The 15,147-nt window shown below is 39.2% G+C and overlaps 1 protein-coding gene and 1 non-coding gene across 2 annotated transcripts in view; one reads left to right on the top strand and one right to left on the bottom strand.

Moving 5' to 3' along the window:
* EHHADH (enoyl-CoA hydratase and 3-hydroxyacyl CoA dehydrogenase) overlaps positions 1-15,147 on the top strand; it is a 69,138-nt gene that overhangs the window by 30,146 nt on the left and 23,845 nt on the right. The window contains exon 5 of the mRNA XM_049775912.1: positions 6,653-6,757. Coding sequence (XP_049631869.1) covers positions 6,653-6,757 — 105 coding nt within the window. The remainder of the gene's footprint in view (positions 1-6,652; positions 6,758-15,147) is intronic.
* On the bottom strand, positions 1,024-1,130 carry LOC126012871 (U6 spliceosomal RNA). The gene has a single exon (XR_007497220.1). It is a non-coding gene; the product is annotated as a U6 spliceosomal RNA (small nuclear RNA).

The following is a 15,147-nucleotide window of genomic DNA, read 5'->3' as shown; positions in this document are numbered from 1 at the left end:
ACCCATTTTGGAGTTCTGCCACCTAAATACTAAAATACTAAATGTAATATTTAGTCTTAAATTGTCTTAAGCTGCAGTGTTTTTGGTTGTTTGTGTAGGAGACTCATACAGTAGCTATTAGTGACATATTAATATCATTAATATTTAAGACTCCTGCTTTTTATTTGGAAAATAATTTTTAAGAAAGAGGCTTAAGGGGCCTTAAAGGGAAAAAATAGGAGAAACTCTTCAAATAGAAAATAAAATCAGGGGCCGGAGAGATAGCATGGAGGTAAAGCGTTTGCCTTTCATGCAGGAGGTCATCGGTTCGAATCCCGGCATCCCATATGGTCCCCCGTGCCTGCCAGGAGCAATTTCTGAGTCTGGAGCCAGGAATAACCCCTGAGCACTGCTGGGTGTGACCCAAAAACCAAAAAAAAAAAAAAAGAAAAGAAAATCAGAAATTGTATTTCAATAAACACATCATTTCCTGGACAAACTGCTGAGGACAGGTCAGTGCTCTGATGTATTTAGGTAGCCATTTTGTTAGAACTCTACAGGATGATAATAGAACATGGCAAAGGGTTATTTTCAAAGGAACTAAAATCATTCTGGTCACAAAGAGAGGCTAACCTGGTGCGGTGTTCATCTGGCTAGAATTTCTGCTGTTTTTAACATGAAAATACACCTTAAGATAAGGTGGCTGTGGGGGTTGGGGTATGTTGAAGACCATAAGTAGAATTGGTGTAGCCAGAGCTGTTTCTATAAGACACCACTTGCCTTTTCTACACTTATTTTTCACACAAGGCTACATTGAACTTTTCAGAGGCTGCTGTGAGTAATGTCCTATCATAACAGATGGAATGCAGATAACAGATGTGAGACTGCAACTATGTTCTTTTAAATTAGACATTAAGGAATTTTGGGCCAGAGAGATAGCATGGAGGTAAGGCATTTGCCTTGCATGTAGAAGGATGTTGGTTCAAATCCCGGCATCTCTTATGGTCCCCCAGCCTACCAGGAGCGATTTCTTTTTTTTTTTTTTTAAATATGGAACGCTTCACGAATTTGCGTGTCATCCTTGCGCAGGGGCCATGCTAATCTTCTCTGTATCGTTCCAATTTTAGTATATGTGCTGCCGAAGCGAGCACGAGCGATTTCTGAGTGTAGAACCAGGAGTAACCCCTGAGAGCTGCTGGGTGTGAGCCAAAAAAATTTCAAAAATTATAAAACTGTTCCATTTCTTTTCTTCTTCTTCTTCTTCTTCTTCTTCTTCTTCTTCTTCTTCTTCTTCTTCTTCTTCTTCTTCTTCTTCTTCTTCTTCTTCTTCTTCTTCTTCTTCTTCTTCTTCTTCCTCCTCCTCCTCCTCCTCCTCCTCCTCCTCCTTCTTCTTCTTCGTTTCTTCTTCTGTTTCTTCTTCTGTTTCTCCTCCTCCTCCTTCTCCTTCTCCTCCTCCTTCTTCTTCTGTTTTTGTGCCATACCAAGTACACTCAGGAATTACTCCTGTTTCTGCACTCAGAAATCACTCCTGGTTAGCCTGGGGTGCTATATGAGAAGCCGGGGATCAAACCTGGGTCAGTCTTGTGCAAGGTAAATAAATGCCCTACACACTATGTTATTGCTCCAGCCCTTCCATTTCTTTTTAATTTAATAAGCATACTCATCTTAATAAAAGGGAACTATGTTAACATGTAAAGGCTGGTTGTTCATCTTAGGTGACTTAAGAAGGACATACTTGAAATTTCTGTTTTAATTTCTTTTTCTTTTTTTTTTTTTGTTTTGTTTTTTGTTTTTTGGGGCCACACTCGTTTGATGATCAGGGGTTACTCCTGGCTAAGTGCTCAGAAATCGCCCCTGGCTTGGGGGGACCATATGCGACGTGGGGGGATTGAACCACGGTCTTTCCTTGGCTAGCGCTTGCAAGGCAGACACCTTACCTCTAGTGCCACCTCACTGGCCCCTGTTTTAATTTCTAATAGAGTAAATATTGATTAAAATAGCCCCAAATAGGGCCTGGAGAGATAGCACAGCGGTGTTTGCTTTGCAAGCAGCCGATCCAGGACCAAAGTCAGTTGGTTCAAATCCCGGTGTCCCATATGGTCCCTTGTGCCTGCCAGGAGCTATTTCTGAGCAGACAGCCAGGAGTAACCCCTGAGCACCAACGGATATGGCCCAAAAACCAAAAAATAAAATAAAATAAAATAGCCCCAAATAAGCAAAAGCTCTTTGAAGTCCTCCATACCATTTAAGAGTGTGAAAAGTGTGAAAAGATTCAAAGATTAAAAAATTTGAGAGCTTGTAATCTAAATTCTTATGTTTTTGAAATAGAAATAGGAATTGTTATGCACATGATCCAGATTAGAATGAAATGTGTCTACATGCATAAATTCTTTTTATGGAAAGGGAATCATAAATCACATAGTGTATGAAAGGTGAGTTAGAAAATCACACACATTACATGGCTTTTTTAGAAAAAATTTAAATTTACATGGTCATAGTAAGTACACCTTTAAGAATGTGAACTATTTCAAGCATCTAGGAATAATTTATGAGGATGTCTACAGTTCAACAAACATACTACAAAACTTCACAGCACTTGTGATGGTTCCTTCTGCAAGTCAAAATAGGAAGGAAGTAAAGAGGCATAAAATATATTAGAGAAGTTTCACAGTGTGAAATGAGTTTATAAATTCTAAGATTTATGGGAATTAATGCAGATGTGGGGGATATTGAAGAATTGTGTGTCAAGTCTGAAAAGCTAGGGTATCTTTGGGAAAATGAGGAATAAAATGTATATTTTTTTATGTAAAGAAATCAAGTAAAGTACGATAGCCTTTTCCAAAAGATCGCTGCTTAAAGAAATAGTACTTTTTTTTTTTTTTTTTTTGTTTTTGGTTTTTGGGCCACATCCAGTGATGCTCAGGAGTTACTCCTGTTCCTGCACTCAGAAATTGCTCCTGGTAATTTGGGACCATATGAGATGCCGGAATTGAACCTGGGTTCATCCGGGGATGGCCGCATGTAAGGCAAATGCCCTACCACTGTATTATCTCTCCAGCCCCAATAGTATTATTCTTGACATGATGAAGAGAAGAGGTAAAATGAATCCTGATTTGCAGAGAAAGGGTCAATTAGAAGAAAGTCAACATTAGAATCATACACCCATCTTGTAATTTGCACAATCCTCCTCTTCCCTCTCTTTTGTTAATATTGATGACAGAGATTGCTTGATTATGGTGTTCCCACATCTCAGGTACCAGTGCCTGAACAACTTGACTGTGGTACTCACTGGCGGGGGCGGGGTTCATGCTCCCATTACACATTTTAGTTCCATCCTTATACTCCCTTCTGAGTCACACTTCTTGCCTGCTGGGCTGGAGTGTGTTCTGGCAGTGCTCCTTGACTTGCTCTCACTAGAACTTGCACCCCTGGCCTTAGTGCTCACCGATCTTTTGTTGCAGGGAATTGTACTCTTTAGTTGTTCTAGAGCCATACCTGGCTGTGAGGCAACTGGTACTACAGCTCTAAGGATCTACCTTAGCCAAGCTGCCATTTCAAAACAAATTTTGGGGGCCAGAGAGATAGCATGGAGGTAAGGCGTTTGTTTTTCATGCAGAAGGTCATCAGTTCGAATCCAGCTTTCTATATGGTCCCCCATAACTGCCAGGAGCAATTTTGAGCATGGAGCCAGGAGTTTCCCCTGAGCACTGCTGGGTGTGACCCAAAAACCACACACACAAAAAAAAGCAAAAACAAATTTTGTTTGTTTATTTTTGTTTTGTTTGGAGGCCATATCCAACATGCTCAGGAATTAATCCCAGCTCTTTGTTCAAGGGATCACTCCTGGCTGTACTCTGGGTTATGTGGGATGCCAGAATCATACCTGGATTAGGCTAGCACCCTACCTGCTGTGCAATCATTCCCGCCCTCAAGGAGATTTTTAAAATGGCATATGGGACAGAAGAGTACAGAGGTTAAGGCACTTCCTTTTCAATGTCCCTGATTTACATCAGAGGTTACTCCTGAGTATAGAGCCAAGAAGAGCCCTTGAGCAGTGCAGGGCTGCCCCCTCCCTTTGTCCCCAATCTGGAAAAGGTGTCATGTAGGAAGTTTTATTTTCTCAAGATTTAGATAAAGAACCACAAAGAAAATGGGGGAAATTTAGTTTATTAGTTTGATGCAGAGGAGATTAAATTACAGTTGCTCTGGAGGCTTCTTACAGTAGACCTAAAGTTAGGTTTATTGGACAATGGCTTTTATGACATTGAGGACAAGGCATTAATAAAAGAGAATGAGTAAAAGAATTTCAATTCCTAGACTCCAGCAAGGTAGATGGGGTTCTTTATCTTTGGAGCCTTGAAACAGAATAATAATAATGATGATGATGATGATGATGATGATAACCATCATCATCATCATCATCATCATCATCATCATCATCATCATCATCTGGAGAGGGAGGGATTGTCCCAGAGATGACACCCACCAAAATTAAGAATAGCAGAGATTTGGAACTGTTAACCGTTAGCACTTCTCATAAAGCTAGATGCCTCTGGCAACAAGGTAATTTACTTGCTCTGACACTATGTTCAGGGATGCCTGTATTCCTCATTCCCTTTTAAACTGTGAAAATAAAATTACATATTTACTCCACTGAGTGAGAACCTTTATCAGACTCTGTAACCTCTTGGAGCTGCCATTCTCTGCTGGACGCTGAATCTTCAGGCATTTCCACCAACTGGCACTAGATGTCGCTATCTGTAAAGTGAGAGTTAAGCTCTTGCATTTTAGGGGCACTAAAGCCTGCAAAGAATTCTCAATAATGAGTCAGAGGGAAAGGAATAAACAGAATGATTCGCTCATTTATGAGATACATGTATATATTTATAGAGTGAGATTTATATATAAAAGATAGTTTTTTTAATAATATCCAAAGACAATAGAGACGAGGGCCAGGGGGACCAGCCCCCGGTAGGAAGCTTGTCACAAATAGCAAGGAAGTCCAGTTAAGGCAGAGGAGAGACCACTATGACTACAATAATTGGAAATGATACCACTAGACAAGAACTGGGAACTGAAAGGAGATAAAATCATATGCATGATACCCCTCAGTAACAATATTGCAAACCACACTGTCTAAAAGGAAAATAAAGGAAGGGGCTGGGGAAGAAAAATGTCCGCCATAGAGGCAGGCAGGGGAGAGGGCAGGTTGGAAACTATGGACACCGATGGTGGGGAATTCTATACTGACGAAGGGTGTTGGACATTGTATGACTAAAACCCTATCATGAACAATTTCGTAATTGTGTATTACCAGTAATTCAATTAAAAAATAAACAGAATTGGGGCCAGAGTGGTGGCGCAGTGTTAGGGCGTTTGCCTTGCACGTGGCTGACCTAGGACCGACTGCAGTTCCATCCCTCAGCGTCCCATATGGCCCCCCAAGCCAGGAGCAATTTCTGAGCACATAGCCAGGAGTAACCCCTGAATGTCACCGTGTGTAGCCCAAACAAACAAAAAAAAATAAAACAGAATTCTCAAGGGGAAAGAGAGAGAGAGAGAAAGAGAGAGACTATAGGAGGTAAGACGCTTGCCTTGCACACAGCCAATCTGGGTTTGATTTCTGGCATCCCATATCATCCCCTGAGCTCTCAGGAGTGATTTATGAATGCAAAGCCAGAACTTATCCTTGAGAATTGTTGAATGTGACCCCAAAATAAAAACAAAAATAATATTCAATAAACTACTTGGCTACATTTTTGATGATGGTCTACATCTTACCTGCCACTGCTTTGAAGGAACAATATCTGGGTGTTTTGTTGCTGTTGCTTACTTCTGAAGTAGGAGGCTTCCAATGCTCAGCCATTCCTAAACTCTAGGAAAGGGTCAAAATGATACATAGTCCCTAAATGGTGGAAGTTCATTCAATTTGTCCTTTCTAATAATTTTATTATAATTTACATAATTTTAACTAAATAACTTCTTCCCTGCCTACCCAAGTATAGGAATGTTTGTGCTTTTTTTTATTTTTTGTTATTACCAATAAAAAGCTCTTTGCTACTATACAAACAGGCCCCACCTCTTTTTTTTTTTTTTTTTTGCCATTCCTCTATTATAAACCAATCATAGGATCTTTATATACCAGTATATAGTTTCTAAGTGCTTCTATAGAGATTTGAAGACTATTCAGAGACTATAGTCGAGCATTTATAACTTAGATTTACTAAGTTAAGCATGTGAGGAAATTACCAGTGAGGAAATTTTTGGTCCCAATATAGCTCTTCAAAGAAAGTTAGAGTGTGAACTCAAGTTTTTGCTTTTTTTTTTTTTCTGCAATTTTCTCTCCACTGTAGCTGCCAATGTAGTACTTAATTGTTTCACTTCATAATAGCTCTTCAGGGATTGAGAAATGATTTAAATGACTGGGCATATATTTTGCAAAGCATAGGCCTGGTTTTGATTCCCTGAGCAGTGCCTGGAGCAAATCTCCTGGGATTAACCCCTCAAAAGTGCTGGGTGTGGCACAACAACAACAACAATAATAGATAATATAATAATAGATCTAGATATCCAGGATAGATAACCTTCCTATGAGAGACAGTGAAATGCTTTTGCTTTAGTCTTACACTGTTCTTTGAGTTCTTATATTTTGTTGTGTTTTGTTTTATTTTAGGGAGACATATTTCAGCCAGTGAAGCACTCAAGCTGGGTATTCTAGATGAAGTTGTGAACTCAGATCCTATTGAAGCAGGAATCAAATTAGCCCAGAAAATTTCAGGTAAGACAATAATAATTAAAAATAGGACAAGATTGGGGCTGGAGAGATAGCACAGTGGCGTTTGCCTTGCAAGCAGCCGACCCAGGACCTAAGATGGTTGGTTCAAATCCCGGCGTCCCATATGGTCCCCCATGCCTGCCAGGAGCTATTTCTGAGCAGATAGCCAGGAGTAACCCCTGAGCGCTGCCGGGTGTGGGGCCCCCCCAAAAAAAAATAGGACAAGATTGATTGTCCATTTTAAGAAGCAACTACTTCATTATCCTCCACACCATTTTTATGATGGCATTTGATAGGACTTTAAAATGGATGAGAAACTTATACTGTATATTGTCTTGATGTACTATGAACATCAGGATATTTTTGTTAAGTGAAAAGCATCGTTGTGTGATAAGATAGGGGCATTGAATTAAATATCTGCATTGGGAGGTATATAATGAAAATATATGTACAGGAAATATTTCTGTAAAAATTTATTCAAATTGTTAACGGTTGTCTCTGGGAATAGGGTTAATCTGTCACAAAAGTAACTGGAAAGTTTTTCATGTCTGCTCTTCTCTACCTTTATCATTTTTATATTTTTTGTGGTACTAGGAATTGTACCTAGGACTAAGTACATACATGCAAGGCAAGTGCTCTCCCCTTTGAGCTCACTGTATCTATGGCCCATTGAGTTTTTATTGAATGAATATAATTTCTATTAAGAAGTTTTATTGGGGCTGGTGAGGTGGCGCTAGAGGTAAGGTGTCTGCCTTGCAAGCGCTAGCCAAGGAAAGATCGCGGTTCGATCCCTCAGCGTCCCATATGGTCCCCCCAAGCCAGGGGCAATTTCTGAGCGCTTAGCCAGGAGTAACCCCTGAGCATCAAACGGGTGTGCCCCCCCCAAAAAAATCACCAAAAAAGAAGTTTTATTAAGGGGCTGGAGAGATAGCATGGAGGTTGGGTGTTTGCCTTTCATGCAGAAGGATAGCATTTCGAATCCCGGCATCCCATATGGTCCCCTGAACCTGCCAGGAGCGATTTCCGAGCACAGAGCCAGGAATAACCCCTGAGTGCTGCCGGGTGTGACCCAAAAACAAAATAAAAACAAACAAAAAAGAATTTTATTAAATAAGAAAAAGATGTTATTGGAATTCAGGTGCTATCATTTATTGCAATCAAGTCATGTTTTATCTCAGAAAATAGTTTATCTCTTCAACTTTTCACTCTATGGACTTATTGAATCCCTCTTCACAGGGACATGTCTAGAGTTTGGGGTGGATTTTTTTTGGGGGGGGAAATGTTTACATCTGAGCATGTGCTCAGAGCTTATTTCCTTTTCTTGTAGAATTTTTTTAATTGAATCATTCTGAGATACAGTTGCAAAGTTTTTCATGACTGAGCTTCAGTCAGGCAATGTACACCATCCTTCACCAGTGCACATTTCCTGCCACAAATATTCCCAGTTTCCATTTTGCCTTTCCCCCTGCCTGACATTTTTCTTTTTTCAGAGCTTATTTCTGACACTGCATTCAAAGATCACTAGAGTGGGCTGTATGCAAGGCCAAGTACCTGATCTGCTGTACTGTGTGTCTGCCAGTTTTTTCTAACTCTTTCTTTTCAGTTTATAGGGGGTGATATAGCAAGAGGGAACAAGTTAGAAGTGTCAGAAAAGAGGCCAGAGAGATAGCATGGAGATAGGGTGTTTGTCTTGCATGCAGAAGGACAGTGGTTCAAATCCCAGCATCCCATATGGTTCCCTGAGCCTGCCTGGAGCAATTTCTGAGCATAGAGCCAGGAGTAACCCCTGAGACCCAAAAACAAACAAAAAAAGAAGTGTCAGAAGAAATTATTGAGAAACAAGCAGAGCTTTGTTCATCCCCCTGTTTGCTGGTGGGCAGTTGTCAATCATTCAAAGGCATTCTTTGGATGAAGCCATTCTTTTTGACACTGAAAGGACCAAATGGTTCCCTACAATTATCTTTCTTTTTGTGACTCTAGCCAGTTGCTATTTCAATTCAATAGTAAAAGCTTTAAAAGGGGAGGCCAGGGAAATTGGGACTGGTGACTCAGCAGGGCCAAAGAAATAGCTAGTAGCCATTTCATGAAGCTGACCAGGGTTTGACTCCTGGCACCACAAATCATCCCCTTATCCCTGCCAGGGAGTAATTCCTGAGTGCAGAGCCAGAAGTAAGCCCTGAGTACTGTTTCATAGTTCTTTTGTACCTCTTGGCAGAGCTTTCTGTTCTGTTGGAAGTCACCAACTTGGCTACTTGCATTGAAAGTAGCCAAAATTATTTTCTCTAAGTTTTAAGATAGACAGACCCAAATCTATCACTTAGACCAGTGGTCCTCAAACTTGTTTAAACAGGGGGCCAGTTCACTGTCTCTCAGTCTTTTGGAGTGCTGGACTGTAGTAAAAACAAAAACTTTGAACAGGGGCCGGAGAGATAGCATGGAGGTAAGGCATTTGCCTTTCATGCAGGAGGTCATCGGTTCGAATCCCGGCGTCCCATATGGTCCCCCGTGCCTGCCAGGAGCAATTTCTGAGCCTGGAGCCAGGAATAACCCCTGAGCACTGCCGGGTGTGACCCAAAAACCACAAAAAAAAACCAAACAAACAAAAAAAAAAAACTTTGAACAAATTTCTATGCATACTGCATATATCTTATTTTGAAGTAAAGAAACAAAATGGGAACAAATATAATATGTGGCCCATGGGCTGTAGTTTGAGGACCACTGATTAGACCCTGGTTCTAATTTGTCAAGGACTTGATTCAGCAGGATGTTTTTTTTTTTTTTTTTTTTTTTCATGGATTACCCTAGACTCAGATTTCTCTCAGGAAATCTTAGAGATCTCAGGAGCAACTCAGAGTTGCTCCTCCCCCCAAATATATGAGAATCATAGTTTGGTAAGATGTTGCATTAAAATGCTTAATTTTTAATTTTTAAATGAAAAATTTAGTCATAGATGTTGTATTTATAAAATTTGTAAAAATGATCTCTTCAGTTTCAGCAACATAAGTTTGTCCACTTGGTGGCATCCAAATATTGAAAAGGAATCATCTACTGTAAAAGTTGGTCATTCACTTGTTAACAGAACAGCCATGGTTCTGAGCTTTAAAAATTATATGGAATTATTTAAAATTATAATCATGAATATTTTATAGAAATATGTTAAATGCAATATAAAAATGTCTAAAACATAAATTTCCATACATTCTATAATTATAGCTACATAGAGTATGTATGAATACAGATAACAACTTAAATACACAGAAATGAAAAAAGTTTGCTTTTCCCAAAATTTTCATGAGCAGATTTTGCTGATGTTTTGATTTCCACTACCTCTCTTGAAGCATCATTTATGCACAATAAAATTCACCCATTTTAAAGGTCAAGTTTGATGGACTTTGCTTATAGTTGTATAACCACCGGTATTATTAAAATACAGTTCTTTTATATTTTTCTGAGATTCTATCCTACTTACCTCTTTCTTGGTCAAGAAATGGTAGCAGGCCAGAAAATTACTGAACTGTTTTTGCATTAAATTTCTAGAATCACCTACTTGTAGTCTTTTGTGTCTGGCTTCTTTCAGTTAGCACAATATTGAGATTCATGATCTTAGCTCATGTGTTAATTTATCATTTCTTTCTATTGCTGAATAGTAATCACAATAACATGTATATACCACCACTTGGTTTTTCATTTTTCAGTTGATGAATATTTAGATAGTTTCCATCTTGGGCTTACCAAAGTCTTTCTAGTCTTTCTTTTCACTTGGGAAAAATCCATTGGATTAACAATGCTGGGTTATATAGTAAGCATTTGCTTTATTCTTAAATCTTTTTGACATTTTATGATGCAAACTCATTGATGACCTTAAGATATTATTTTTTGCCAAGAAAATTGACAAAAGTTTTAAAAATACCAATAATCTGTTCAATGACATCAACAATAAATAACCTCATTATACTGCTTATAGTCTAAAGGATATGTTGAGGGGCCAAAGAGATAGCACAGCAGTAGGGCATTTGCCTTGCATGTGGCCAACACAGGACAGACCCTGGTTCAATTTCCAGCATCCAATATGGTCCCCTGTGCCTACCAGGAATGATTTCTGAGTGCAGAGCCAGGAGTAACCCCTGAGCACCACCAGGTGTGACCCAAAAGCCAAAAAATAAATAAAAGAAAAAAAGAAAAAATATGTTGAGGATTTTCAGACCATTTAACTTAGCATTTCAAAAGTTTCTTAAGGAAACAGTCACAAAAGTATGTCAAGCTTGATGTAGATTAATATGGGAAATTTATCATTATAAAATATTCAGAACCACTCAAATATCTAATTTGGGGGAAATTATTACATGAAAGATGATAAAAAAAATTAATGGAAAAACTGTTCACTCTTAAAAACTTCCATTTTGGGGGGTTGGGAATGTAGCTCAGTCTTAGAGCATGTGGTTCCTCATATATGAAAGTTATATATCAAGGTTTGATTCCCAGCATCACAAAATGCAGAACAAGCCCTTTGTTTTTTGAACTTGGAAAAATGCTTACATTGTGATAATAAGTAAAGAACAATCAGGAAACTACACTAAAGTGTGTCTGCATGTATTAGTATGTATTCCTTCCTATATGCATTTATATAAGGAAAAAACTGTAAGAAATAACAAACTTTTATTTATTTTTTTTTTTTACAAACTTTTATTTTTAATTTGTGGCTTTGGGCCATATCCTCTAGTGCTCAGGTTTAGTCACTTTATTTTCTTACTGAGGAAAATGATGCTTAAAAACTTTTTGCTGCTGTTGAAGTAACATTAGTTTTCAGAGTATAAATATTCAAACACTTTAGGTGTACAATTTTCTCTTACCATGCCAGCTCCAATGTGTCACCATAAAGCTTCATATACGTAATTTTAATCTTTATACTTGTTTTTTGTTCCAGCACATGGTTTATTCTCAAAAATATTCTATTTGCCCTGGTTAAGAAGGTTTATTTGGGGCCCGGAGAGATAGCATAGCGGTGTTTGCCTTGCAAGCAGCCGATCCAGGACCAAAGGTGGTTGGTTCGAATCCCGGTGTCCCATATGGTCCCCCGTGCCTGCCAGGAGCTATTTCTGAGCAGATAGTCAGGAGTAACCCCTGAGCACCGCCGGGTGTGGCCCAAAAACAAAAACAAAAACAAAACAAAAAAAAAAAAGAAGGTTTATTTGGAGTCAGAGGGATATATCGTACAGAGCTGAAAGAGCTTGCCTTGTATACGGCTGACCTCAGTTCAAATTCCTCCCTGTCAGTGGTCACTTGAGCATTACAGGAGTGATTCCTGAGCACAGATCCAAAAGTAAGTGCTGAGCACTATGGGATATTGCCCCCTAAAAACAAAAAACAAATAAACAAAAAAAACAAATGAAATAATGTATTTAGCTCTTTGGGGTGGAGAACCCCATGAGTGGCTTATTAAATGTAGCTTTTCTAACTTCTGCCTATTTTAAGGTTGTTTTCTTATTATTCTTCATTTTGCTGGATGTGGCAGATGGTGGGATGGGGTGTTAAAGTTCCCAGATACTAGTGTGCTGCTGTCAATGTCTCTTCAAGCCTGTTAGTAGTACTTAATGTTTTTTTGTTTGTTTGTTTGTTTGGTGTTTGGGCTACACCCGGAGGTGCTCACGGGTTACTCCTGGCTATCTGCTCAGAAATAGCTCCTGGCAGGCACGGGGAACCATATGGGACACTGGGATTCGAACCAACCACCTTAGGTCCTGGATCGGCTGCTTGCAAGGCAAACACTGCTGTGCTATCTCTCCGGCCCCCATACTTAATGTATTTTAATGCTTCTTCTTTGGTGTATATATGTACAAGTGTTAAACCCTCCTGTTTATTTCTATCTTTTATTACCATTTTACTTATCAAGAAAGCTCTCTGGTGCTCAATAGAAGCTTTGAGTGGTCTCCTAAGGTGATTTCTTTTTTTGTCTAGAAAGGAAGGAAGAAAGGATGGAGGGAGGAAGGAAGGAGGAAGATAGTGAAGAGAAGGAGAGAGAAGCAAGGGAAGAGGAAGGTAGGAAAAAGGAGAAAAGGAGATAGGAAGGAAGGGAGAAGAGAAGGAAAGGAATAGGAGGGAAAGGGCTGGGAAATAATGGAAAAGAAAGGGTGCGAAGGGAAAGGAAAGCAGAGAACAAAGAAGGAAAGAAAGAGAAGGGAAGGAAGGGAAAGGAAGATGAAAGCAGGAAGAAAGGAAGAATGTATAGAGAGAAGGAAAGAGAAGGAAGAGAAAGAATGGAAGGAGGGAAGGAATAAAGACAGAAGGAGGAGAAGGAGCTAAGGTGATTTCTATTAGTAGATCTGCTACTTGTTTGCTCCCAAGTAGACTAGGAAGGCTTAGTCTGTTTGCTTGGCCTAAGTGAGTGCCTCTCAGCCTGTTAGTGCCTCTTTAGCTGTTAGCCTGGGGTAGTGGATCTCACCTGGGAATCAGCTCTCAGGGTCTCACATATTGGAAGTGAGTTCCAATATGTCATCCACCAACGAACCAACCAAGTCTCAGGAAATCACCAGGATGCCTGCTAATAACTGCTGATTAAAGCCATCCCTCAGAACCTGTTTATTAATATTTCTTATCCCACTTCTTTGATTTGGGGGCAATGCCTGGTGGTATTCAGGGCTTATGCTTGACTCTGTGTTCAGGGATCATTCCTAATGGGCTCAGAGGACCATCTGCGGGTATTGGGGAGCAAACCTAGGTTGGTCACATGCTGTACTAGCTATCTGGGTAGTTATTTTGTTGATTCCCCCCCCCCCCCAAACAACTGACTTCTGGTTCCATTGATCTTTTGAATTACATTTTTATTTATATTTCACTAATGTCTTTCTTTTATTCATTGAGTTATAATTTGTTTTCGATTTGGAATTTCAGAAGATTAGCGTTTCACCCCAGTATGTGTCACTATCACCACCAAAGTTCCATATAACCTCACCACCTCAAAAACCCTCTCCTCACTGCTCCTTCAGTTCCTTTGCTTTCCATCTGGTAATTTCCAGAGTTTCATCCAAATCTAAGAGGGTGTTTCGTTGTTACTTGCCAACTCATTTGCTTCAGTAATTCGCATTTCATATATGAGTGAAATCTTTTAGTAACTGTCTTTCACTTCCTTACTTGTTTTGGAATAGAAATCTGACCAAGAAATAGGCGCAAACACTTGAGAGATTAGAGGGAGAGCCAGCTTTAATTATGTACGTGGACTCCTCGCTAATGCCAAAAATATGTCAAGCCCTGAACGCAGTTCACACAGAGTTTATATAGCTTAGATATAGATACACCAATTCTATGGGAACAATTTTCTCATTTAACATAAACAGTGGGTACTAACACACCTAATGCTTGGTACTATTAGTGAGTGATACATTCTATCTTAGGTTCCATATAGACTTTTGCTAATTGTTTCTGTGACCCTGCTCCTTTCCTAATCGATCTGGCTCTTCTCTGTTCTAGGCATAACTTTGTGATTTATGACCTATTCATCTCTGCCCTGTTCCCAGAATAGGTCACCCAGAGGTCTTCCATCTAGATACCCACTTCTGTTCCTAATTTTTTCACTACAATTTTAGTTAATATAATCACCTCAAGCTTTATTCATTTTGTTCCAAAGTGTATTTTTCATCTTTTTAATGTCAAAGTAATAATACATTGGTTATATACAAGAGCTCTTTATCCAACCATCTGTTGACTGGCCTTTAGGTTGATTCCATGTTTTGGCGATTGTGAATAATACTGTAATGAACATAGGGACAAACATATCTTTTCAAAATATCATTTTTATATTTCAGATATTTAGGAGAGCTATTACAAGATCATATGGGATTTCTATCTTTTCCTTTTTAGTTTCTCCATACCAGTTCTTTATACTAATATCTCTTTGACTTCTATTTTAATTGCTATAATTCTATTTTTTGGTTTTGCTTTTCCTTATTTTTCTGATTCTTTTAGAGATATATTTTAATTTGATCCTTCTAAAATTATTACTGTTTTCTGATATAGGTCTGCAATATTATAAACTTCTTTTGTTTTTGTTGTGGGGTGGCTGTGTTGGGTCACAACCAACTATGCTCAGAGCTTATATCTAGCTATGTTCACAGGAATCACTCATGCTGGTGTTTGTGGGTTTATATGCAATGTCAGGGATTGAACCTCTTTTGACTGCATTCAAGGCAAACACTCTATCCACTGTACGTCTCTCCAGTCTTTCCCAACCCTTGCTTCGAACTATGAACTGAGCCCAGTTACCTGAGAATTAGGACAAGGCCTTCTGAGCACCACTTGGGACTCATATTCATTCTTTTAGCTATTAAGTTCATAGAGTAGCTCTAGGTACTACGTGCATGCTTTGTGTGTAGGAGGCACAAGTTCAATCCCAGCACTTT

The sequence above is a fragment of the Suncus etruscus genome, chromosome 6 (assembly GCF_024139225.1).
Source record: "Suncus etruscus isolate mSunEtr1 chromosome 6, mSunEtr1.pri.cur, whole genome shotgun sequence".
NCBI lineage: Eukaryota > Metazoa > Chordata > Mammalia > Eulipotyphla > Soricidae > Suncus > Suncus etruscus.
The sequence above is the reverse complement of the archived record's forward strand: the minus strand, read 5'-3'. Positions and strand labels throughout refer to the sequence as shown.